Source organism: Calonectris borealis, chromosome 17, assembly GCF_964195595.1.
Source record: "Calonectris borealis chromosome 17, bCalBor7.hap1.2, whole genome shotgun sequence".
In the NCBI taxonomy this organism is placed as follows: domain Eukaryota; kingdom Metazoa; phylum Chordata; class Aves; order Procellariiformes; family Procellariidae; genus Calonectris; species Calonectris borealis.
Genome location: NC_134328.1, coordinates 15,805,959 through 15,830,715, shown reverse-complemented (window position 1 = coordinate 15,830,715; position 24,757 = coordinate 15,805,959). Strand labels below are relative to the sequence as shown.

Below are 24,757 nucleotides of genomic sequence, written 5' to 3'. Positions count from 1 at the left end.
CGGAGCCCCACGGCCGCCCCCGCGCTGGGACGGGCCCGGCGCTGCCGGGTCTCCCCTCAGTGAATCAGCGCTGCCCCCCGCCCCGCAGTGGTACAGTCTTCCCCCCGCGCCGGGTCTGCATGGTACAGCCCAGACAGCGCCCCCCGCCGGACGGCAGTGGTCTGCTCCCAGCGTCCCCCCCTCCGCGGCGGTGGTGCGCGCCGCGCGTGCGCAGTGGCGCGGCCGGCGCTCAGCTGGGCAGTGTTTACCGCTCCGGAGCGCGGCGGGACGGCCGCGCCGCCGGGCCCGGGAGGGGAGCGGGCCGCGCCGGGCTGGGCCGCGCCGACCCGCCGCTCAGGTACGGCCGGGGGGCGAGGACACTCTGTCTGCTGAGGTGCGGCCGGTCCCGGCTCGACTGGGGCCGCTGCAGCCCCCCCACTTCCTTCACCTCAGCCCCGGCCGGAGCCGCGCCGCCTCCTCAGGCCGCTGCCCCCCTCAGCCCTGTGGCCTTCCTCCGGCACTGGGGCTCCTGGTGGGGGGGCTCCGCTCTCCCCCGCCCCAGCACCGCCTCCCCGTCAGGGCGGCCTGGGCTCCCGCACGGCCGCGCTGGGGCTCTGGGCATGGCTGGAGGCAGCGAGACCGGGGGCCACCCGGGTGTAATTCAAGCGGGGGTCGGGGGGCAGAGACCAACATCAGGCTTTCCTAGACCTCCCGCCCACTCTCGCCGTCACTTTCCTCGGCAGCAGTCTGGTAACGCGGGTGGTGATTGAGCTATGTGGCGTGGGGCTTTTTAATTTGTGACTTGAGAGGGTTAGAGGGGATCGGATTGAAAGCTATGCCAATTGTAACTGGGTTTTTTTTATCGGTAAACATCCTCACCTTTGTTATTTCTTCTGGAGCGTATTATGTCAGAGCAGGGATTACCCTGGAAATGTGTCGGGGTGAATAATTGCATTTTTGTGTCTTGTGTATTGTTTTGAGTCTTCCCTTGTGCATCTGCTGGTGTTTGCCTTGGAAGAAATTGCTTTAATTTCAGTGTTTTGTTTCAGGCGTCTGAATGCAGCTTCTCATGTCAGACTTGTTTGTTTTTCTGTTTTGTTTTTCTTAAAGGGGAGGATGGCAACATGCAATTGAAGGGATGTTTCAACACTAAAGGGCTGCTTGGTTTGATACCTGTGTTGTGGTCTGCTAACGATCACAATTTTTGCATGTGAACTTTGTCCCTGCTCAGATTTGTGGAAAGCTGTGCTTTACCTAGGACTGTGAAAAGTGCAACTGTGTTAATTGTGGAGGGGGAGGATCTTGTTTTAAAAAGTTTTTTAAAAATAAGTCCTACTCATATTCTTGGTTCCTACTTCCAATAGGAGAAGGGAAACAAGGTTAAACAAAGGTGTGGAATTATCCAAAAAGGAATTTAAATGTCAGAGTTCTGTGTTCTGCATATAAAACATGCATTTTATTGGAAGTAAGCTAGTGTCCAGTAAAAATAATCATTTCAGAAGTAACTGACACCTGTCACAACTTGGAGATTCCTTGATCTCATTAGAAAAATGTCTTCCATGTTGTAGAACATGGAAGAACAGTGGTTGATCATATAGCTGAGCTAAAACCAGGTTGGACTGGTTGTCCCAGTGGGACTTGCATCCATCAGAATTTGTTGGGCATCTCAGGTGGAGCACTGTTAAAGCCATAACTTTTTATTCATACTTTAAATCTAAAGATGTGCATTTTTTTAATAGCAAAAGGAGCTTAAGTGGAAGAAAGAAGCAAGCCTAAGAACAAAACATACAAAAGAAAGTCAAGGGAATCAACACCCTCAGGGAAGAGAGTATTTTAATGCAGAATGTTATGTAAAGCATACTGACCAAAGATTTAAGCAACCCTATATGTGCAGATGCAGCGAGTTGATGTGTATGTAAGAGGAGGAAAAAAAAAAAAGAAAGAATCAAATTGGCTGATGAACCCACCTAAGCCTTCAACTTGATGTGTTTCCACTGCGAAGTAATAAAACACAATTTTTTTTTTTTTTTTGAGAAAATGAAGGAGTAATTATAGAAAGGAGAGGGGTGGCTTTTTTTATGTTTTATTAATGGTCTGAAACTGGATTGATATGTTTGAGACATAAATGTATTAAAAACTGGCTCGAGTTCCCTGCCTGAGTATATCCTGTTTTGTGTGTCTCCACAGGTAATCAGGATGGTATGTTATTTGAATAACTGTGAAATGTCCTTAGACTCCTGTAGCTTTTCTTTGTTTCCTCTGAAAATGAAAGTGTATAATTTGCTCTTGCCGAATGTAACAAATAAACCCCAACAATTTAGCTGTAGGCAGATCTTCTGATCCCGGGAATGAACTCTAAAGCTGTTGCTTCTGTGGTTATTATTGCGAGCAGAGAAAGGCATTGTAAATAAATGTGTTTAAAAAAAAAATCATGTTGTGTTTTCTGAAAAGGATTTTTTTTTTTTTTAAGATATGGGTAGGGAAGAAAAGCTAGATTAATTTTGAGTGATAAGTTCTTCTATATTCTTCTCTCCATATACCTTTTTCTTTAAAATGTATAGATATTTTACTACATGAAGTGTACAGCCATGCTTAGTGTCACGCACAGTCAAGGAAGGTGCTTGCTTTTCTTTCCGCCACACCAACAAGCCTGAACAGGCTGCTGGAAATTATTGTATCAGTGAAGTCGGAAGCGTTTGTAATTCATAAATCTGTGTCACTGAAGTGTTTCCAAATTGGGGGTTAGCTCATGTAGGACTTAAGAGGACCTAAGAAATTCCACAGGCTTCAGTGGAAATTCTCTCTGCAGTTGCTGTCTGTAAGTGCTTTAGTGATGATGGTGGCTCAAGCTCTAAAGATGAGATGTGTGAAAGTGCATTTGCTAAAGTAAGCAAGCTTGTAGTCTAGGTCATATTTTTTTTAACCTCTGTGAAATTAGCATCCTGATGCATGTTCAAAGAAAATGTAATTTGAGATTTTTCTGGTTCTTGCTGCCTGTGTCTTAGTCTCTTGATTTCCCCTTTATTATTAGAGACAGAAAATCTGCGTGTGGCAAGAATTCTGACAGCCGAGTCAGACTTGCACTGTTGGTTGGATTTGCAATGAAAAATGACCTATGAGCATAGGAACTAGAATAATCCTTTATATAAAAGGATTCAGTGAAAAAGCTGACGTGCTAGTAAAATGTTGGTAGTATTTGAAGGCAGGCATTGCGCGCTTAAATTGTCTATTGTGATTTTTCCCTGCTAGTGTCAGGTATGACATGCCAGATCTGCTGCATTTTGTTTTTCATTATTTGATTGGGGGGGTGGGGTGGTGGCGGTAATGTTTTTCTGCTGCTAGTTTTCCTTAAAGTACCTAAAGATCTCTCTCAAAGTACTTCATATACAGCAGCATAATTTAGTGTTCAAGTGCATGCTCTATACCTCACCTTCCTTTATTATTCTTTTAGTTTCAGTGCTTATAGAAAACTGTTGAAGATGGGAGGTGCAGTGAGTGCAGGAGAAGATAATGATGAATTAATTGATAACCTGAAGGAGGCACAATACATCCGGACAGAACTGGTAGAGCAGGCGTTCCGAGCCGTTGATCGAGCAGATTACTACCTGGAAGAGTTCAAAGACAATGCCTACAAGGACTTGGCGTGGAAGCATGGAAATATTCATCTCTCAGCACCGTGCATTTACTCTGAGGTGATGGAAGCTTTGGATCTGCAACCAGGGCTGTCATTTTTGAATCTTGGCAGTGGCACTGGTTATCTGAGTTCTATGGTTGGACTCATCTTGGGTAAATACCTTTTCAATCATGTTAACTGTTTACTTTAGATTAAAAAAAAGACCAAAAGTTTTGAAATTGGGAATGAAGCATTCCTCAAGTAATGAAACTAAAAGGTAGCTTTTAGGAGAAGGAAAGTAAAGAATGCATTAATCCAACTGCCTAATTTATCAGGATTCTTGCAACCTTCTCTCTGGAACTGGATGGGGTCCAGATTGCTGTGGCAGTTCAGAACAGGCGAAGATGTAATTGCACAGGTGGCTGTACTGGATTCCTGCAGGACTGCGCACAAACTTGGGTTTGTTGCCCCGTAAGCAAGAACCTAGCTCGGGAGCAGGAGTGCCATGTTTAAACTAGGATTGAGCATCTCTGCAGAAACCTGTGACTATAGCTGCTCTGTGCCTTGTTTGTTTTCACACTGTCCTGTCTAGACTGAAACATGTTTGAGATCCAATTTTGACTCTTGCCAACATACAGGTGGGAATAATCTCTGGAAAGCAGTTAGTGCATCAGAACTGGCTTCGTGACCACATCTACAGTAGGCACAAATCAAAGCATCAAAGTGCAATTACGCAATTGCAATTCTCCCTAAAGCGTTTCAGTCAACAATTGTGCTTCTTCCTGCTGCCAGGATAGATAGCAAATGACTGTAGGGTATGTATTTTCCTTTTGTGGGCGTGTCAAGAATTTTAACTGCTGAAATGTTTGTTGTCAGGACAGAGCCTCGCTCCCATCTCCCATGGCTTTTCATGGAATCATATTTGTGGTTTTCTGCTAGGTTTGTTGAGATTACCTAGGATGCCAATATGTAACTCCTCGGTTTTTGAATACTTTTGAATTTTTGTAAAAGTTACCAATTCAGTTCTGAATAAAAAGCGTGAACGCTGAACAACTTCTCTATTTTCCAATTTATTTTTGCTGTTAATTGAAGTATGATGTGTGGTAACTGTTCCTGATTCTTTTGAAGAGATTTTTAGCATATCAGCAAAGGGGTATAAAAATAACATAAAGATTTTTTGAGGGATTTATTAAAACATGCAGGCTATTGTTCTGCATTGGAATTTTTTCAAGCTGATCAGTTTTACAACAATAGCATTTTTTCAGTGCCAGTGTTTCCCTCCTACAGAGGAATTTCCTGCGTAGTTAAGAGCACATGATTCAAAATCAATTGTGCAAACCAGCCTCGTTTGCTGCTAGAAATTGCAGGTGTAGGGTTGCAATTCCCATTGTAATACTAAGATAGCTGACCCTACAAGCGCTGACTGTCTGAGGAGCAATCTGTTATAGGAAGTAACCAAAACTGTATTCAATCCTGCTGGATTTTGTGTTTTTGCCTGTTACCATTATCCTAGCGTTCTAAATTTGCAGGTCCTTTTGGTGTTAACCATGGTGTGGAGCTTCATTCCGATGTGATCGAATATGCGAAGCAGAAATTGGACTTCTTCATTAAAACAAGTGACAGCTTCGACAAGTAAGAATGCGGAATGCCCGTTTGGATTCATTTTGTGCGTTTGGCTTTAGTCGTGGCAGTTCTTCCTCCCGTGTGGCAGCTCTGGATTCAGGGTAATCTGAGGATTCTGGCTCCTTAGGCTTGCTGAGCTGCAGTGTGTGACCTTCTAAGCTGACGTGTATTGTGGGGGAGTTTCAGAAATTTTTGCGGTGTTTTTAATAGCAGTGCTGCTGTAGCAGAGCTTAGATGAAGCTGAAGAAGGTTACTTTAAAATGCACTTGCAGGTAACAACTTGAAACTTGCAAATAACACTAATGTTTGTGATCTGAGAGCATGCATGGTTATCAGAAGAATATGAACTCATTTCTGTGGTGGCCTAATATGTTTTATCTGAGAAGAAGAAAAATGGTGTTTTAAAACATGGTGGTAGTTTTATGATAATTAAGTTGGTACGAAAACTGCTTGAGATTTGATTTATGTTCTTCCTTAGAACCTCCATTCTGCTGCTGTCACAAGTAATAACGTTCCAGCAAGGTAACCATTGCCCATAGTAAGCTCAGCAATAAAAGTTGTAGCGCTCATACTTCTAGATCCGTCTCACAGTTTGTTCAAACAAGGAAGTAAAGCATCTCTGGATGCTTGATGGTGCTCCTCTCCTGGGAGGAAGAAAATTAAAGTCATTATATGCTAAAATTTAAGCTACTCAGCCTTCTGCTGTTGCTGCTGTACTGGAAAGCTGCTGATGAGAGGGCTGTATTTTTTTGATGTTGGAAGCGGACTGAAAGTTTTCAGCATGGAAGGTGCTTGCACGTAGGTGACTGGGTTTTTTTTCAGAGTCACATTGCTATTGTTTGAATAAGTGTTTTAAGGAAGACTTTTTTTTCCTCTCTCCAGTCAAATACAGCTATGGAGCAAAAGTGAGCTGAATTCAGAAATCAACATGACTGGAAAATTGGCATTGCTGAGAGAAATGGCTGCTGGGTTATGCTGTTAGAACACTGTGTGCAGGAACTGGCTGCTCTGAATGTCTAGCATGCTTTGCAAAAGCAGAAAGCTTCTGGAAGTGTTTAGGAATAAATAGGTGCTATATTGAGCTGCTTCTCAAGATACCAGTAGAAGAATGGATACGTTGTACAACTTCTATCAAAGTTAGCCCTTAAATGTGGGACTTAAAGCTTATGTAGATTTGGAGCGTGTATGAAAACCAGAAGCATTGTAGAATCATTCATTTTTCTTCTAAACTGAATCAGAAATGCTATAGGCAAAAATTCTTTTTATGAAGAGTGAAATCACAGTTCTTTTGAAGCTAATGGCGAAACTTCCCTTGGCTTCAGCAAAGCGTATTTCTGAAGCATCAGGTTATAGTTCCTCACAATATCTGAAAATCATTTAAAAGCTTTTAAAAATGCCAAAAAAACCCTGGTGCAGTCCTTAGAAGACTTCAACATTTGCAATTGCAGGTCTAATATTTATATTTGCTTATTATAACTGAGTCAGCATCAGGTGACTAAAAATAGCTCGTTCTGAAGAGTTATATGCAACTCAAGTATGAAATTGTGCATCCTTATTCTTTGGAGATTTTAATCTTTGAATTCTCACCTCATTGTTCTGTGGTTTTGAGACTTCTAGCTGTGGTCTGTTCCGGTAATGTCTAGAAAATACGGGCTTCAGAGGAGAAATCCTGTGAAACTTTTTTTTTTCAAGTATTTTTCATTGTTTCATTTTTTCAGAATTACGAAAATGAATCATTTGGTAAATTGTAATATTCTTGTATGATACATATCTTCTTCATTTTCAGATTTGAATTTTGTGAGCCATCTTTTGTTACCGGCAATTGTTTAGAGATTTCTCCGGACTGTACTCAGTATGACCGTGTTTACTGTGGTGCTGGAGTACAGAAGGAACATGAAGACTACATGAAGAACCTGCTGAAAGTTGGGGGAATTCTTGTCATGCCTCTAGAAGAGAAGGTTGAGTGCCTTTCTACTCATGTTTCTTTCAGTTATTCTTAATTCTGATCTCGGTTTAGTCAATAGCACTTCCTTTAGTTTGCCCTTCTTGTACCAGATTGGAGAAAGCATTAAGTGCACCAGTATTCACAAGGAGTGGAAACTGAACTCAGCACTCTTCATAATATTTAAAAAATTCATAGTTTTATCAGTTTCACATATGCCGATCTTTTGTTGTTAATTGCAAATTTACTTTCATGCTGCAGAAAAATGCTGTAGCAAGGCTTTGTTCAGGTTATATAATCTAGTGTTGTACTTATGGTAAAATACAAAATTTTACACCGTAACTGGCTTATGAAAGAGCATGCAAGTTGTCCCTATTTACAAGTGTCAATGGATTCTTTTTAGTAAGAAGTGGGTAACTGCCCTGTGTGTGAACTCAAGGTTGTAATTCAGATTATCTTTTTGGTGTGAAGGTGTGTTGTCTTAATGGACTTATATGGCTGAGATGTAGGTATCTGACCTTTTACTTCTATCAGGGTGGCTGAGATAGCAGAGGACAGAGTTTCTTCCCCACGAGATGCTGTGCAATGAGTTAGTGCAAGAGATTTGAGGGGTAACAGAAATCCGGTGATCTGCAGGCTTCCCTCAGGAGTGAACGTTCGTCAGTTTTCTCAGTGGTCGGACATAGCTGTTCTGGTTCAGAACTGAGGAAGAACTGGGAAAGCAGGGTGACCCAAACTGCCAGTGCCCATACTCTGTAGCAACAGATGAAGTTACAGGGGCTAATCCTGTTAGGAGTTCTGAATTTTCTCAGAAAACCCCCAGTGTTTCTCTTTATTACCTAACCTTTACTGTTGTAGCTTCTAGTACTTTAACCACTTGTCCAGGCAGAAAAGTTGTTTGTTCGTTTTTTGTTCGAAAATCTTACTGTAGTTCACACAATGGACAATAATCTCCTTGTTTTGGTTTAGTTGACTAAGATAACTCGTACTGGTCCTTCTGCCTGGGAGACCAAGAAGATTCTTGCTGTTTCTTTTGCTCCTTTGATTCAGCCTAACCATGCAGATTCAGGAAAATCAAGGCTTGTTCACTTGCGTAAGTACAGACATTCTTGAGTATGGGGGAGGTTTCTTCTGCTATTTGGCTATAAGCTGCACCTTGCTTCCTTAGGTGTAATGTCCGTATGAATCCTTTCAAGGAAGATTACTCCAACTCTTTCCTTCTTTGAACAGTTGTCTAAGTCTGGTGTCGGATCCCAGTCTATCTTGGAGGATATCTGCAGAGGCCTGGTGCAAGAATCAGAATTGTGTAAAAGAGATTCTAAATACAAATGATTTCTTGTGAAATTGTACCTAAACTTTGTGGGATGCTTGGTCATTGTTTTTGCACATGCAGACATCTGTTTCAATCCTGAATTGCTGGTTCTCAGGCACTGTGCCATGGTGATGGAAAATACACAAGTACCTATGAACAAACATCATATCTACTCAAAGGCTTTCACTGCCCAGCAGTTTGGAATTACCCTGAACCTGGAACACTTGAGGGATAGAAGTTGTGTAATTTTTGGTTAGCTGTTTGAAATGCAGGTCGTACAGAGTGGCCTTAATCTTTAGATTAAGACTTCAGTGTAGAGAGGCCTCTTACGAACACATGAAGACAGAGATACTTCCATAAAGGGATTAGTCAGGCTTTGTTCTTATTCTGGAAAGGTGTCTTTGCATGACAAAAAGGAGCTCAGTAAGCAATCCATACAGTGCTATAAAGTCCACTAAGTGCATATTTCAGCATAATTTGTATGGTGGCTTTGTAGTGAGACCTGCATATATATTACATGTGAGGTTTTTTTTTTTTCCTGGTTCCTTCATTCAGGTCACAGGAATGCTTACTTGTTGGTAGAAGACGGGAGTTTTTGTTTGTTTCAGTTTTAATTCATTTTAGTCCATGGATGTGTGTGCATCAATACATTTTTTTCTTTACGCTGCATGAGTTAACATTGTGCACTTACAGGCTGGCAGCAAGTAAGTGCAGAAGACAGAACAATCTTCCAAACCATTAATGTGGGAGGTATTTTAATACAGTAACTTATTGTATGCTTCTATAATTACTTTTACCAAATGGTTTCTAGCCAGTCTTCACCCACTAAGTCTGAAGCAGTTTTTGAAGATCATAAATAGTACTCACGTTTTATAAGTGAAGAACTTGGCAAAACTGAAGTAACTTCACAATAGAAAAATCATTTTATGGAAGAGTTAAGTAGACTTCAGGTCTAGTTATCTACAGTAGGAAAATACCTTTTTCTAAGTTATTAAACAGTCACAGTTTCAGTCACTAAGTCTGCATTCTTATAATCTTTAAGACGTGTATCTTAAAATAATTGTGAGGACTTGACATCAAAATATGAAACTCTTCTTTCATCCCATTCTTTTTCTTCAGTTAATGAGAGAAATGCATAACTAAATTTTGTTTGGAAAATTACAAAACAGTTTATCTGAGTTGACAGGAGTTGAATAGAGCTGTTTTTGTAATCACAGCAGGGAATTCAAGTGGCCTGATTTAATTTGAGCAAATACAACTTTTCCTATGAGTACTCTTGGGGGGAGTTTCTCCATATCTGTTCATGGTTTTCATTTTGTTTTAGCCCCAGTGGCTGTTCGCAGCCTCCAGGATCTGGCTCGCATAGCCATCCGAGGAACTATTAAAAAAATTATACATCAAGAAACAATGAGCAAAAATGGAAATGGGCTGAAGAACCCCCCAAGATTTAAACGAAGACGTGTGCGTCGCCGTCGCATGGAAACTATTGTTTTCTTGGACAAAGAGGTCTTCGCTAGTCGTATCTCCAACCCATCAGATGATAACAACAACAGCGAGGATATCGAGGATGAGAGACGAGAAGAGGAAGAAACTAAACCCTCTGAACTAAAGCCAGATCCCCCTGTAAACTTTTTGAGAGAAAAGGTCTTGAGTCTGCCTTTGCCTGATCCCTTGAAATACTACCTGCTTTATTACAGGGAAAAGTAATTTCCTTCTTCTAGAAAGCGGGAAGTAGGCAGAAAATAAAGTACTACTTAGGGCTTGACAAATGTATACCACTTGCTTGCCTGCTAATATGACCACCCAAGGCAGTAGGCTAGCTGGGGAACGTGGCTGCTGTATACTTAAACATTATAGCTTTTTTAAGTTTTTTCTTCTCATTTGTGTGCTATAGTTTTATCCTACAGCAGGGATTCCTTAGGAAGCAAGTTGGTGAAATGCTCAGCTGCTTATGGAAAGGAGGATTTAATTCCCTGAAACTAACTGCACAGAGATATTCTAAAAATCTCATGGCTGCTCAACCGAATTGCAGTTTTTAAATATTCTTAAGCAGTTCCCCAAAGACCTTTGCTGTCTATGCTCTCTCCCACTAAACCTGCCATGTGTTTACCATGGTGTGTGTTTAATGGAGGATGAAGATTATTAGTAAAAACTGACCTGGCAAATCTTGTTTCTTCCAGTAATCTGAAAAAGCACAACTTTCACAGACATGAAAGGAAAGAATTTTTGGCATCTGGCCTTGTGGCATCCGGGTTTTGAATGAGAAGGAAAGCATCAGCTCCCCTTTGGTTGGTCTCAGTTTTGCTTATAAACTATATATAATTTTTCAGTAAAAGGTAAAAACATTTCACAGAATATTGGTTTTCTTAATGGGAAATACCTGTTCTAGTGAATTAGTCTAATAGAGATGCAAAGTTGTTCTTATTTTTTTATTTTAAGTGATGGATGCAAGTGAAGAGTTGCAAAGCTGATTAGCTTTGACAGGATGCTGGGGTAGTCAGGGTTGTGACTGTTGTCTCTAGAAACGCTTACAGAGTAATTCTGAATGGGGAAGAGGGTAGAGAGGAGATGCGTAGCAGTGAGTTTGTGAAAACTGACTGTGAAAGCAGAATCTGTGGATTTTGCTGTTGCGTGAAATAACTTAGGTCTGTTGGGCTGAACAGAGCGAAGGGCAGAGCGCGAGCCTGAGCAGAGTGGCTTGTGTCCTGGTAATACAGCCAAATGTAGTTTTGTGGAGGGTATGTAGAACCTGAAAACAGCCTAGAAAGCCAAATTGATGGAGTTCTTAGGTGTTCCTCTGTGTGTGTCCCTGCTGTAGCAAGGTGGCTAGAATACAATTTGTGCACACACAGTCCATATACAGTAGGTGGAATGAAGTTGATCGACTTGGTAGGTTATTTTATTCCTGCAACAATTAAGTAGATGTTTTAACTCATATAGAAGGACTTTACACTCTGCAGTTCTTTGGGTGTGAACTCTAATTTTTATTCCCAAGTCTTCCTGTAATGGTGATGGAAGAAGATACCAAGTTTAGAAGGGGAAGTTTACTTGGTTCAGCCTGTTTGAAAAATCTACCTAAACTGGTAAAGGCTGGAAAGAAACCCTTGAGCTTGTATTGATATGAAATACTCCTAAAGCTGGGGGTGGGGGGAACCCCCATCTCAGTAGTTAATGAGACTATGTTAAGGCATTGCCCCATCAGAAGCACTTAAGTTGGTATCACTTTGATATCTTTTTTTTTAAAGCTGTCTCCTCATTTTCTGAGGAGGAGTGAATGAAGACTGTCTTGCCAAAAATACGCTGGGTTTTCAATTAACGGTACTGAGTTGCACAACTTAATGATAAATAGTGTTTCAAAGTTCTGTGCGGCTTTGAAAGTAAACGATAACTCCTGTACGTCTAAGCCCGAGGTGGAGAATTCTTCCTTGCTTAATAGGCTTTTTGTATATCTTTGAGAATATTATCTGATAATACGGTGTCATGTGGCCACTAGCACATAACATAGTCGTAGGCTGTGTTTTGCCTCTGGTTTCCTAAGTCTCCTAGTCTTCTCTAGGAAAGTCTTTGGAGACTTTCCTAAGTCTCCAAATGGTACCCCAAGCTATCTTGCTCCCTCAGATTTTTCTTTCTTTATTTTAAATGGGGCAGTTCTATGGCCACTGAGCTGATGGTTTCCTGTAAACATACAAGTACCCATCTTGTAATTCTGGCATCTGCAACGAATTTCTTTCCACAAATGAAAATCCTGAATATGATGGTAAATGGAGGCTTAATAGAATCTACATGTAATATTTCTCTGTGCTTCCCCAAAGGCTGTCATGTCTGTATTGATTAAGCATTTCTGCTTAACAGCTGTCATACCAGGTATGTGCCCTTCTGTATTGTGGCACAATTTCCATACCCCTACGTAGTACAGGGTGCCTCCTACTTTTGGCTACCAGGTCATCCTTCAGTTTGTTAATTATAAAACTTCTTTTAAAGAAGTTGCTTTAAAAATTACATTAAACTTCAGGTTCGTATTAGTAAACCTTGCTGAGATTCTGTTAAAGCTGACCAGTTGAGGGAGAGTTATCTTTCATTTATCCCTGTTTGATTTTTACCCCTATCCAACCCCCAGCTGTAAAAGATATTTTATCAGGTTTTTCACCAGATTTGCCTTTTTTATTACATTTGCTAGATTTTTGTAGCTTTCTATAAGATGCATAAAATACTGCTATTTTTCCTGGATAAGGTTGAATAAATAAATATATATACAGGAAATCTATGTTCTAGGTTGTCAAATTGTCCCCTTGTCCAAAAAACCGCAGATCCAAACAAACCCATAGTAGAAATTTTATGTGTAATATAATTGTGAAATAGTATTGCTTATAGCCTGTAAATGAAGGGGAACTGTAAATACGTTTTCCCTGTGCACAAGCACTTGCACTGTAGTTTTGTATGCATTTCTGATACAGTAATTGTAGCATAACTGTTTTGGTATAGTCTGTAAGCTGTCTAGGAATTTTACCTGCTTGACTGTTTCCTTTTGTGTTCTAAGTAGTCTTCACTTTAATTGTATGTGACTCCTTTTAGGTTTCGATGCTGCAGTAAATTTGCGAAAAAATTAACTTCAAGCTGCTTCAGTCGTTAGTATGTAAGTTGAAAAATCTATGTGTAGAAACTAGAGTTAAATTGGCCTGAGGCATGCAAAAGTGTTATGCAATTTAAACTTTATTAATAAGTGTTTCTGTATCAATAAATTCAGTAAAGACTTTTTAGCCTTCTTAACATGGCTTTGCATCATGTTGTTATTAGAATACTTTGTAGATAAGTACTTATTTCCATAATTGAAGGTTAAGACACTAGAACACTAGAACAAGCACTTAATAATATGGTGCAGCTGCATAGTTTTAGATGAACTTCTCAGAATATAATCTCTCAAAAGAAACCTGCCCAGCTCATGATTTTTAAACCTTTATGTAATGGAGTTGTGCAAGATGTATTTTGGAATTAGCACACACAGCACTGATCTGAATTTAATATATCAGAACGGTTAAAGAGTGAATTCACTTACCTGGCTGTTAGACCTGTAGACCGCAGATATCAAGAGGTCATTTAGTCCATTTCTGTACTTCAAGGAATTGCCTAAACCAAACATGTCAGGAACTTGTTTAATGCATTCTGAACTGCAGCTCCCCTCTTGTCTCCTGTGCTCTGTTTCAGTGCTTAATTAATGCAGATTTTTAAGAGTTGGTGTTCAAGGCTTCCGTTTCACTAGTATTGAGAATAATATTTTGGCTTCAGCTGTAATAGGAAACTGATCATAATAGCAAATACAGCTGTTGCTAATTAAATGTATCTGTTACCCTTTATTCCACAGGATAATTGCCTGTAGTCTGTGTTTCTTCCTGTCATCTGTGTGTATGATAGACATCCTTTTACCAACTATAACATGAGACTAGTTCAGTGTTAATGTTTTCTTCACGTGATGCTTGCTGAAAAAAAAGTCCTTTTCTGCTTTGGAAAGCTATGGATGTGTCATACAAATGATATCAAGTAAATTAAATTTGTCAGATAATGTTTATGTTTACTTCATAGTGAAATGTACAACATCACAGTTCCCTGGGAAGTGGTGATGAGCTCTTCAGGGGACCTAGTCCAGTGAAATCTTTCTGCTGGGGCAGAAGTGATAGTTAAAAATAAAACAAAAAAAGGTGGGGGGAAAAAACCCCACACTTGAAAAACAAAACCAAGCTTCCTTGCATTCTGCTGGTGTAAAAAAGTCTGTCTAGCAGAGGCTGGAAATGCTTAAGCATGGGACACAAGTGTTAATTTTCATTCCTGTTGCTTAAGAGTTAACTTTTTGTTCTTGTTCAGAGCTGCAGACTCCTTTTTAAACAATTTGTCATGTTGATGGAAAATAACATAAATTAGTGCAATAGTAAGGGAACTGTGATTGCTAGCTCTTTGTAACATCTCACAAACATCCCATTTGTCAGGAAGGGGAGATAAGCAAGGTAGAAGAGGTATGTTTCAAGTTCAAGCAAAGATCTGCTTCTAAGTAAATGTGTAGGTTGCAGAACTTGCCTTTTGCACTCAGATTATTCCCTGTGGTATGGCCACTGTTAAATCTGCTGACTTGGCTGAAGATCCCATTCCTACAAAGTGGTAGGCGAATACCCATCAATCCTTCCAGAAGCTGCCACCCACCGCACAGCCAGGCGCTGGAATAAGATTCCAAAGACAGTATGTATAGAAACATGACTGATGCCTAGCCCAGCTCTCCTGTTAGCAATATAAATAAACCCGTAAGGGATTTTTTTTTGCAGATGGTTGGTTTAGAGCTCAGAGTTTATGCACCAAGATGTAATCGGAGGCAGAAGGCAAAAGCCTTGTGTTTGTAAAGTGGCCAGATGGACCAGGGAAGATGTTGATGACTTTCCTCAATACTGAAGCATGGTTTGAAGAGAGCATTTTTGTTTATTTTCCTAGAAATACTTCTTTACAGAGCAGCTCCTAAGTAGCTGTGTTACCCTTTCCTAACAGAGTCCAAAGTGTTTTGGAAAGAGATGATACGGGGAGCAATCAGGCTGGAAGAGCGTATGACTTGAAGACTTTGACATAACCTGCGTTGTCTTTTCTGATGCGCAAGAAGGATGCACTTCTAATGCACTTAACTTCTCAAATTGGAATTAAAAGCTGTCATTCACCTGGAGCAATCTGCTCTCAGCTGCCAATTGTTATATAAAGGCTGAAGCAGATAACTTAACCTTTTACAACCCGTTTTTGTAAGAAAGGGCTAGGTGGCCGCTAGAGGACACTCTGCTCAAAACCATGAGTTGGATCCAGAGGGGGAGCGGGGAGGCGTTCAGCGAACTTGCTTGGATTTCAAAGTGATGTCAGGGCACACAAACAACAGATTGCCTGAGGACTAGATGCAGGAAACCTGCAGTATAATGCCCTTTTTATAGGTGGAAAAAAATACAGCTTTTACCATCTATGACATGAAATTTGTAAGTGAAACCCCAAAATGCAACACTCTCTCCCCAAATGCTCAAGTGACAAAGAATCTGAAGGGAGAAGAGAACCAGGGAGGTTTAGATGTTACTCTTGTTAAGTACTGTTTTGTCACATTAATTATATTGTAATTTACAGTGTAAAGTAGATGTGCAGGTGCAGGTCCATGGGAAACTTCCATTTGATCTTCCAGGTAATGTGGAATGGTGCCATGTTTGGAATTCCTCAAGTACCTTTATATCCTAAGGAGCATTAATGCCTCACACTCATGCTAAACCCACACATTTAGGATCTTGTGTAGTAATAACTTAAAACCTAAAGACAAGCTGTTTTCACTTTAAGCTTCTTTATAACAGTAAAAGATGATTAATTCAACTGGAAACAAGTCCTCCCTTTTGCATCTCAATTTTATCATCCAATGGGAGAAACAAACTGAGGTCTGCATTTCCTACAGTTCAAACTCAGTTGATTTCATTGTTTCTTTCCCTCTTCACCCCTCAATTGCCTTTAATTTCTCCAAAATGCTGATGTTTTTCCAAATGACATCCTTGTAGAAAAAATTATACTAGCTAAAAGCTCTTTGAAATGAATCAGCTTTTACTCTGCATAAGAAACTTTACAGAATGCATACAATCAGGTTTTTTGTCGTTATTTGCAGGTTATTTATCTCTGTTAGTGATCTCCCTTTCAAAATCACTTACCTATAGCATTCCACGCTCCCATCAATAGCTGGAGACAAATTTTTGCTGGATGTTATAACTACATGTGATAAGAGTGAACCTCTATCCTGGAAATCTTACTGCCTGATAATTTGACATGCTGTTTAGATAAGGTGCTATACTTGGTTTGCAGAGACTGCGCTAAGGCAAAAATTTTGACATAAAAAGCCTGACCCAGGGCCATCTGCATCCTAGCTCAGCCCTGGAAGCACAGGGTCATTTTTTGGTCATTCTGCATGCTTTCAGATAAATGCCTGAGGAGAAGGTGAGGAGTTAACTTGCTGTTCAAAATAAGAAATGAGGCAAAAATAAATCAAAATTAGGAGTTTGTATTTCAGCACCACAATTAAAGAGGGGTGGGAACAGTCTGATCTTCAATGATGTACATAATGGCAGAGAGGGTGGGCGGTTGGCCTGTCAAACTGCCTTAATTTAATTGCAAACACATGCTGATGAGTCCCCTCCTCCTGGACCTCAGGGCTGGGAAACTTTTTTTTGTCAGCTCCCTGCAGTTCAGAATTGAGGCAAATACACTCCAGCAAACACCATGCTGATCAAATCTTCAGCTCTTCGAGGCTTTTTGTGTTTTCTCCTCTTGCCTAGTTTCTCCTGCTCCTGTCCTAGTCGCTGCCTGTGCTTCAGGACTACAGTAAGATGCATGCATCTGATGTTGGAAACCATCCCCGATATCCCGCCCCAGACAAACATACTGTGAGTAACCATTTCATTTTACTGCCTTTCTTACCTGCTTGGTCTTTAGAAAGAAAAAACTACGACCAAAGGCATGCTTTTTATCCTCCTCCTTTTTTTCTGCAGAATTGTCTGCATCACAGACTGTTTCCTGCTTTTAAAACATAAAACAGAAACTGCTGCTTTTGGTATCAGTTAATTGTTAACAGGACAATCAAGGGAATTGAAAAAAATTTACTAAGAATAATGCCAGGGCGATCACTGGAAGACAGTTTTGGAGACTCAAAGGTCACAAATGTTAAACCGAGCTTATAGAAAGGTACACGGTTTACATTTGAGAAGGCTTTGTATATGGGTGTAGGGGTGAGAGAGGAAATACAGCAGTTCAGGCTTTTGTCTCTACTGAAGCAAACACTTTTCTAATACATACAACACCATTTCTTTCCTAAACTTTAAGTACTGGTTTTCCAGTTTCTATCTGAACTATACAAACCAAACTTAAGGCTTATTCAGAAAGCAACAATTGTGGCAACTCACAGATTCCTTGAAAAATACAGTACCTGTTGGCGAGGGAGCTGCTGACTGAGTCCATTCGAACAGAAAAGGTGGAGGAAAAGGACACGTAATGCCTGGAGACTCCTAAACAGCTCTTGCTGATAGATCCAGAAGAGCGCTTCCCTGGGATTCTGAAGTAGTTAATCCTAAACTTAAAGGTGACTTTAAGATGCAGTGACAAAATACTTCCCTTTGTGCTGCTCTTACTGATCCCTTGGTTTGGAAGACTTTTTTTCTAAATAGTGGGAAAGACTTGTCAAAAATTTATCTTTACGCTCATCCTCCTTAAACTGCTGCCAATTGTAAAACCTTTTCAACGCTAGTTTGAGAAGCCTTTCCCTGTGCCTGTAGCAAACCAAATTTGCTCTCCGCCAGAACATTTATACTAGCATTTCTTCTGTAAACATCTCACTAATATTCCTAATGCATCTTCTCTGCTGGCAGCCTAAGGAACATGATGTGAGTAGGATGCTGGCATTTTAATTGCTGCCATCCAGATCTGCTTTGGTGGAAGGAGACCACAGAGGTTCTAGCATTAGTGGCACACAGGAAAATGTCTACACTTGCTACAGCTGCCAAAGCTATGTTGTGGGGAAAACTGATTGCAGCTGGGCTGCTTGGGAGTCACCCTGACACAGGGCAGGTCAGAATCTGGACTTTCTCTCTCTCTAGGCTAGGCATGGAGTGGTTATTCTACAGTGTGGAACTGGTCAGTACTGTATGGCTTGTTGCAAACTGCCTGGGTAGTGGTTATCTGCTCTACAGCAGCTTGCAGAGCCTGACTTTCCAAATTGTCACCGAACTTTTTTTCCTCCTTATAGATTTGTCTGCATCTTGAAATTTTAAAATATTTAAAATACCCTTACGCTATTTGATTTTAGCAAGCTAGTTCGTCTCTCTTTGTTTAAGCATAGAATTTATTGGGTGAAAAGTTTGTTTTGTTGGCTAAACTGAGATATTTCTGAGCTCAGTAAAGCTTAATTTCTGTTCTCTTTCCAAAAAGAGCATTTACTGTCACACTGGATAGCCCAAGTGTGTTTCCTGCAAAGATTCTTAAGTGCAGAAGGAGGGAAATTCACCAACTTTTTTTCAGTGCTGGAATAGTGGATTTCTAAATGCTCTCTGGCAATAGCACACTTCATTCTTTCTGTGCTGCGGGGGGCAAAACGTAACTCTGGTTCATGGCTTGTCCTTGCAGCTTTAGTAAAATTCCAGATAGTATCTTGCTGTAATGTAGGTGGCATTGAGTTGTCTGTAAAGCTCAATCTAGAAAGGTGACCAGGTTTTCCAGTGCAGTGTATGCAGTCACCCTAACTGTTGTTCTAACTAGTTTGCATGTACTGCTCTCAATGGTCCGTGTTTTGCTTGCTTAACCATTTGGAAAGGTGGTTTATTTAGTTTAACATGATAGCCACAGCCTTGAATGGGAAGCTGGGTTTTTAAACATTAACTAAATGGTATAGGTGTGAGATATAAAAGTAGTAATACTCCAAAATGAGATGACTGTCTTTATAGACCAGTATTTTTTAAGGAGATTTATCTGGTTTGTTCTGTTTTAATACTGTCTGCATAGTTATAAGCAAAATCCGTACTGATGAGCAGAGATCCCCATAGATATAAAGACGTATGAGCCTGGTAAGTGTTCTCTGTTGGCACATCATGTGCCTTTGTACGGCGTGTGGCAAGTAAAAATCCTGACTTCCTGGCTATCTTGAAGATCTAATGTATGTAAATGCATTTGCCAGCCAGCATCCCATTGTATCTGTTATAAATAGCATTTGAATACTTAAACTTTTTTTAATTGTAAAAGATCAAAGAATACTTCTTAACCAAGCCCCTGACTACTCCAGCTTTTTGGTATGTTAATCTTTCTCCTGGGAGGACCGCTGTGTCAGAGTGAACATTCAGAATTATAGCAAGACCAGTCTTGATCATGGAGTTATTCTGAGTAGAAAACGTGGGATTGTGATATTTTCCACATTTGCCCTTTGGTATGAATAGGACCAAGTCTGTGGCTGCAGATACAAACACCGATCCCAGGCTCCAGCTCGGTTCCCTCACAGAACAGCTGCAGTTTCCAGATGGAGTTTGCTTTGAAGTTGGGAGTTTGGGACTTTCTGACCTCCGTGACTCCGTGCCACCCTCTCTCTAACAATCCTTGAAGAGTGGGGAAGTCTTCTAGCCGGCACACGCTGTGCTTCAACAAGCCCCGTTGGCAGATGGCCCCCTCGGGGCTGTAGCCAGCTGGCGTAACTTAGAGCAGCCCATAGCCTTCTCCGAGCGGTGCTGGGATTGGCATGGAACCAGTTCCAGGATTGATGAGCTGTTACTGGCTCCTCTTTGGTCGCCATTTCCCTCCTCCCTTCCCAATCCCAGCTGGGTGCAGCTGAGGATCTGGCCCAATGTCTGGTTTTAGCTATAGACTATTTATCTTTGGTAATGAAGTCTGTTCGTTTTATCCTGAGCAGAGAATAGGATGGCAGGAATGGCTACACGTGTACAGATAAGTAAGCTATAAAAATTCATGGTGTATAACTGCAAATGTATTTTGGCTGCTGTCTGTTCAACTGGAACATGATTATCCAGATGTGATCTGCTGGTTACCGCTGGGATTCAAGCAGTTCTTTTCGCCAGCAGCCCAAAGAAGGGAACAGCTGTGGAACATACACTCAGAAAATTTCAATAAGTCTTTAACCTTCTAAGTCATTTGTTCTACAGTGTGACATTTAAAACAATAAACTTTGAAACGTGTGGGCATGAGTAGAAGAAATCCATGGAAAGAAGTTCCCCTCTGGCTGGCAGCTAATGGATTGCGATCCAATTATCCATGGGTTGTTCTCCTTTCTGCATTATGCATAGCACATAATGAATGAGTACTTCTAGAGAAACATAGCTGAGGGCACAAGCAAAGGCGGTGCAGTATCTGGGATCTGAACGCATCGCTGGCATGAACTGAAGGTGACCCAGTTGTTCACAGACCTGGTTGCTAATTGGGCAGCGTAAGCACGGCCAGCCTGACGAGTTTTGTTTCCCTTCGTCGTTGTGCTGCTTGTTTGGTGGCTGCTCGGTTCCTTTCTTCCTCCCGCAGGTCGTTGCGCTGCAGTAGGGAAGGCTGTAGTAGGACAGGGTGTAGCTCTCGGTCTATCTTAAGGAGCATAGTTTTGAGAAGGAACTTTATACATTTGTTGGGGAAAGGTTTACTGAGCAAATGAGTTCTTAGAAATGCTGCTCCCTTTGTGGTCTCTGTCGTGCGCTTTGGGTTGCAGAATGGATTACTCATTTCCTCTGCATGTGATACTCTTATATGCAGCCATTAAACGCACGCCCACACAATTTGGATGTGCCAGGTGTGATCTCTTTCTGACTTCCTTCGCTGTAGTATTTAATCCTCATTAAACCTTTTAGAGGTCACCCAAAATCTTCTGTATGTTCTGTTTATAGAAATCCTTTCATCAGAAGGAAAATGGGGAGGAAAGGTATTTAAAACATGTCTTCCTTTTAGAAACATTCCAGCATCTTTTGATGAAAGCATCCTAACTCTTGCGGTTGTAGCTACTTTAAGCGTTCAGAAATCCTGCCTTCACTGAACTTCACAGTGCTTCATCGTTTGGTTCCCTCTTGAGTATTTGCATTTTCATTGACCTCACCACATCCTTCTCCCCATAGGTACACCGGGATTTTTTCCTGTGCTCTTTAAGGAGAAGTCAGTATTTTTTGGTGAAAGAATGTGTGTGTTCTGGGTAAAGACTTAAATGGTCATGCTCTTAAAAAAGAAAAAAGCTGACACCTACGCTACACGAGACTCGATATTAAAGAATGCCCCAGCAGTTCATTTAAGCTGGCATGGTGCTACTGCTTCTTGGTCTCCGTGAAAAAGACTGTCCTGGCTTTGGTTGGGGTAGAGTTAATTTTCTTCCTAGTAGCTGGTACAGCGCTGTGTTTTGGATTTAGTATGAGAAGAATGTTGATAACACACTGATGTTTCAGTTGTTGCTAAGTAGTGTTTGCACTAGTCAAGGGCTTTTCAGGTTCCCATGCTCTGCCAGGTGCACAAGAAGTTGGGAGGGGGCACAGCCAAGACAGCTGACCCAAACTGGCCAATGGGGTATTCCATACCATATGACGTCATGCTCAGTATATAAAGCTGGGGGAAGAAGAAGGAAGGGGGAACGTTCAGAGTGATAGCGTTTGTCTTCCCGTTATGCGTGATGGAGCCCTGCTTTCCTGGAGATGGCTGAACACCTGCCTGCCGGTGGGAAGTAGAGAATGTATTCCTTATTCTGCTTTGCTTGCGTGCGCGGCTTTTGCTTTACCTATTAAACCACCTTTATCTCAACCCATGAGTTTTCTCACTTTTACCCTTCTGATTCTCTCCCCCATCCCAGCGCGGGGGAGTAAACGAGCGGCTGTGTGGGGCTGAGCTGCTGGCTGGGGTTAAACCATGACAAAGATAGGTATATATATCTTTACGCTCTGAAATTTTCTTTTACTACTTCCAGATCAGGGTCAGAACACAGCTCAGCAGGAGGGAAAGTTGTCTTCATTTGATGTGGGCAATATCTTGAATAGATGGTACAAAGGAAATAGGCATTAGGTTAAGAGAGTCCTGCTCCTTGGTGACATGAATGCCCAAGAACAGACTTAGCTGGTTTGATTAGGGTCAGACCCTAATCTCCATACCAGCTGTTAATACGTAATAGCTCAAATTATCTGAGATTGATGAGGTCAACAGTTTGCTGTGTAATCTCCCTACTTGAATATGTGTCCAGGGTGAAAACGATGTTTTGGAGATATTCCTTGCTCCTGCCTTTACTGGCAAGAGCTAAAGGGATGCCCTGTGGCAGGTGACGAAGTGATTCCACCAGGGATGAAGCACCAGCAGACCCCTCCTGCCCTGCCACTGCCTTCAGGGCCAGGCTGTGAAGTGCAACATTCACACCAGCTTAGTGCACAGAAAAGGTGGGATCAAAGCAGCTTGGTACCTTGACTGCTGAACTACTGTCTTGCCCCAGCTGACGCAGAGGGAGCCCTTTTGAAAATCTGACCCCTGTTTGTGGGAGCTGAAATCTTACAAAGCTGGTTTCAGGAATGCCTGTGGTAATTTCTTAATTAAAATCTAGTGTGCCCATCCCTAAAACTGCAAAATGTAAGCAGTGTGGCAGTGCAACAGAGAACAACAGCCTGTTCTGCAGCATGAGGCGCTCTGCATCTGCTTGCTCTTCAGCGTTTCATCCATGTTCGTATAATCTCGTTTACTAGTAATTCCATGCTGAACATATTTTCCTTCCTCTTCACTCTTTGAGCCATCAAATCTTGATGTCTTAAGCTGGTACACCCCAAAATAGCCAGGACTTGGAAAACTCCCCAGCCCTGAGCCTCCCTGCGGTCTCCTCATCTGTCTAGCAGAGATGGCAACGCTCAGCTGTCCATGTAGGGATTCGGAGATGAAGGCTGTCATTTATTAAAGCCATTTGGGGAGTCATGTGCGAGAGGGACATTCCTGAGTTGGGGAGCTGATGACAGTGAGTCTGGAAGACTTCATTTCCATTTCAGCAAGGCTGTTTTCCCATCCTGCCAGGACTGGAGCTGTTTGGCAGGATGGGGGAACCTGCAGAGCTGACTCTGATGGTCTGCGGATAAGTGAGAGAAACGATCATCTTTCTGATAAATGTTCTGTCTCTACCTATGTATGGGAAACTTGACTTAAAAATTGTGTTTAGGGTGTCTTTCACACCCTCCCTTCCCCAGGAAACACTGGAAGGAACCTCAATGTCTTATCTCTGTTTGTAAAACCGTCTTCACTCTCTGTGTCTTTGTTGATAGTGATTGGGTGGCTGCCACTTACTCAACCGGTTCTGGGTGAAATGGTCCAGAACTGCCAGCATCATTGCTGTGCACAACGTTTTGAACACAAAAGATGCTTCAATGAAACAAACCCAGTAATTTCCATGAACTGTGGTAAAATACCTCTTGTAGCTAATTATCTGCTTAGTTAACATAGTAATACATGATTCTGTAAAAGCCTAAATAGATGAAACAGAAGTGGAAGTTTCTTGTAAAAGCCATTGATTGCTTTATATGCTGATCACTGTTAATTATTTAACACAGTGCTTTCAGGAATGATTGTTCTGAGAGGATCAGAAAGATTCAAGTGTCATTCTGTAAAGACCTGTTTTCCCATCCATTTGCAAATTCTGGCATTCTTGGTAAGCCTCTGCAATGGGGTTAAGAGTTCCCAGAGTCAAAAAAGGTGAGTTATTTCAATAGCAGATCCTAGATTGTCCACGTATTCCAGCCCAGTTTCCTGTCAAAGCTATGGTGCTTTGGCACGAGGGTTTGGTGAGATTTTTGCTGAGCCAGTCAAGCTGGTATTGTCCGGAGGGATTAGTATTGCGTGATGCAGGACAGCTGCTGCCCAGGCACTGTGCGTGTGAAGGTAGAAAAGGATCTGGGATCCTCTAGCAGCAGATACCCCTTTGTTCCTTGTGGTAATCCCAGACTGTTGACCTTGAAAACATGGGGGAGAGTTAAATCACAAAGGATTTCCCCCCCCTGTTTTGCAAATGCCAAGGTGGAAGGGAGCAGGCGGGAGTGAGGGAGCCCAGCTGCCGGTGCGCACAGCAGCTGGAACGGGCTGGCACGGGAGAAGCTGTGTGGTGGGTCCCCGTAAAAAGCACACTTGTTCGTGAAAAGAAACGTCAAGTTTCCAGAGTGAGTGCCTTGGGAATAGAGAGAAACAAGCGTTTCTGTGTAAGAGGGGACAAACTCTGTAGGGAATGTTCTCAATCAAATACATGCAAGCCAGGAATTTCCCAGTGCAGCCCTACATGGCATTCATTGCCAGCTAAGCTTCAGGCTAAGGCAAGGTCTGGAGAAAAAAACACTATGGATGAGCCAAAGTTTGGCTTTCAGTTTTTCCCTACATTGGGTTTTTTTTAATGCATTGGTAAAAAGGAAGATGTGGGCTCCTCCGTGTCTCCAGGGGCTTTCTTTGCTGTGTAGGGACATCCACACCAGTGTCTTTTCACTGCTTTCTTAGATACAGGGAGCAAAATAGCCTAGTCCATACTCCTGCCTCCGGGGCAGGATCCGCACTACCTAAGCCATGTTGTGGCTAATGTCTCTCACCTGCAGTCCACCTGAGTGTTTTATTAGCATTGCTGTTTAAGATATTTAAAAAAAAAAAACAGTTTTAGTCAGTGACTATTTGCCCTTTTCTATTTGTAGCAATGTTTTGACATAGTTATTGTATCTATGGCTAAATAAGCCATTTCAGTTCTTTTCATTGTCATGTTTTCTAGACTTCAGATCGTTCCCATTGCTTTCCT

The 24,757-nt window shown here is 41.6% G+C and overlaps 1 protein-coding gene across 12 annotated transcripts in view; it reads left to right on the top strand.

Moving 5' to 3' along the window:
* The first annotated feature begins 218 nt into the window (after positions 1-218).
* PCMTD2 (protein-L-isoaspartate (D-aspartate) O-methyltransferase domain containing 2) overlaps positions 219-24,757 on the top strand; it is a 201,532-nt gene continuing 176,993 nt past the window's right edge. For 9 of the 12 annotated variants that reach the window (XR_012676313.1, XM_075166741.1, XM_075166743.1 and 6 more), the window contains exons 1-4: positions 231-337; positions 3,431-3,765; positions 5,122-5,224; positions 16,788-16,895. Coding sequence is in view for 11 of the 12 variants with exons in the window: in XM_075166741.1 (XP_075022842.1) it covers positions 3,459-3,765; positions 5,122-5,224; positions 16,788-16,895 (518 nt within the window). In the remaining variant the exon portion in view is untranslated. Of the gene's footprint in view, positions 338-3,430; positions 3,766-5,121; positions 5,225-5,250; positions 5,317-7,001; positions 7,174-8,126; positions 8,251-9,793; positions 13,237-16,787; positions 16,896-24,757 lie in introns of those variants that run through there. The other 3 variants (XM_075166746.1, XM_075166747.1, XM_075166739.1) reach the window with 3 other exon arrangements.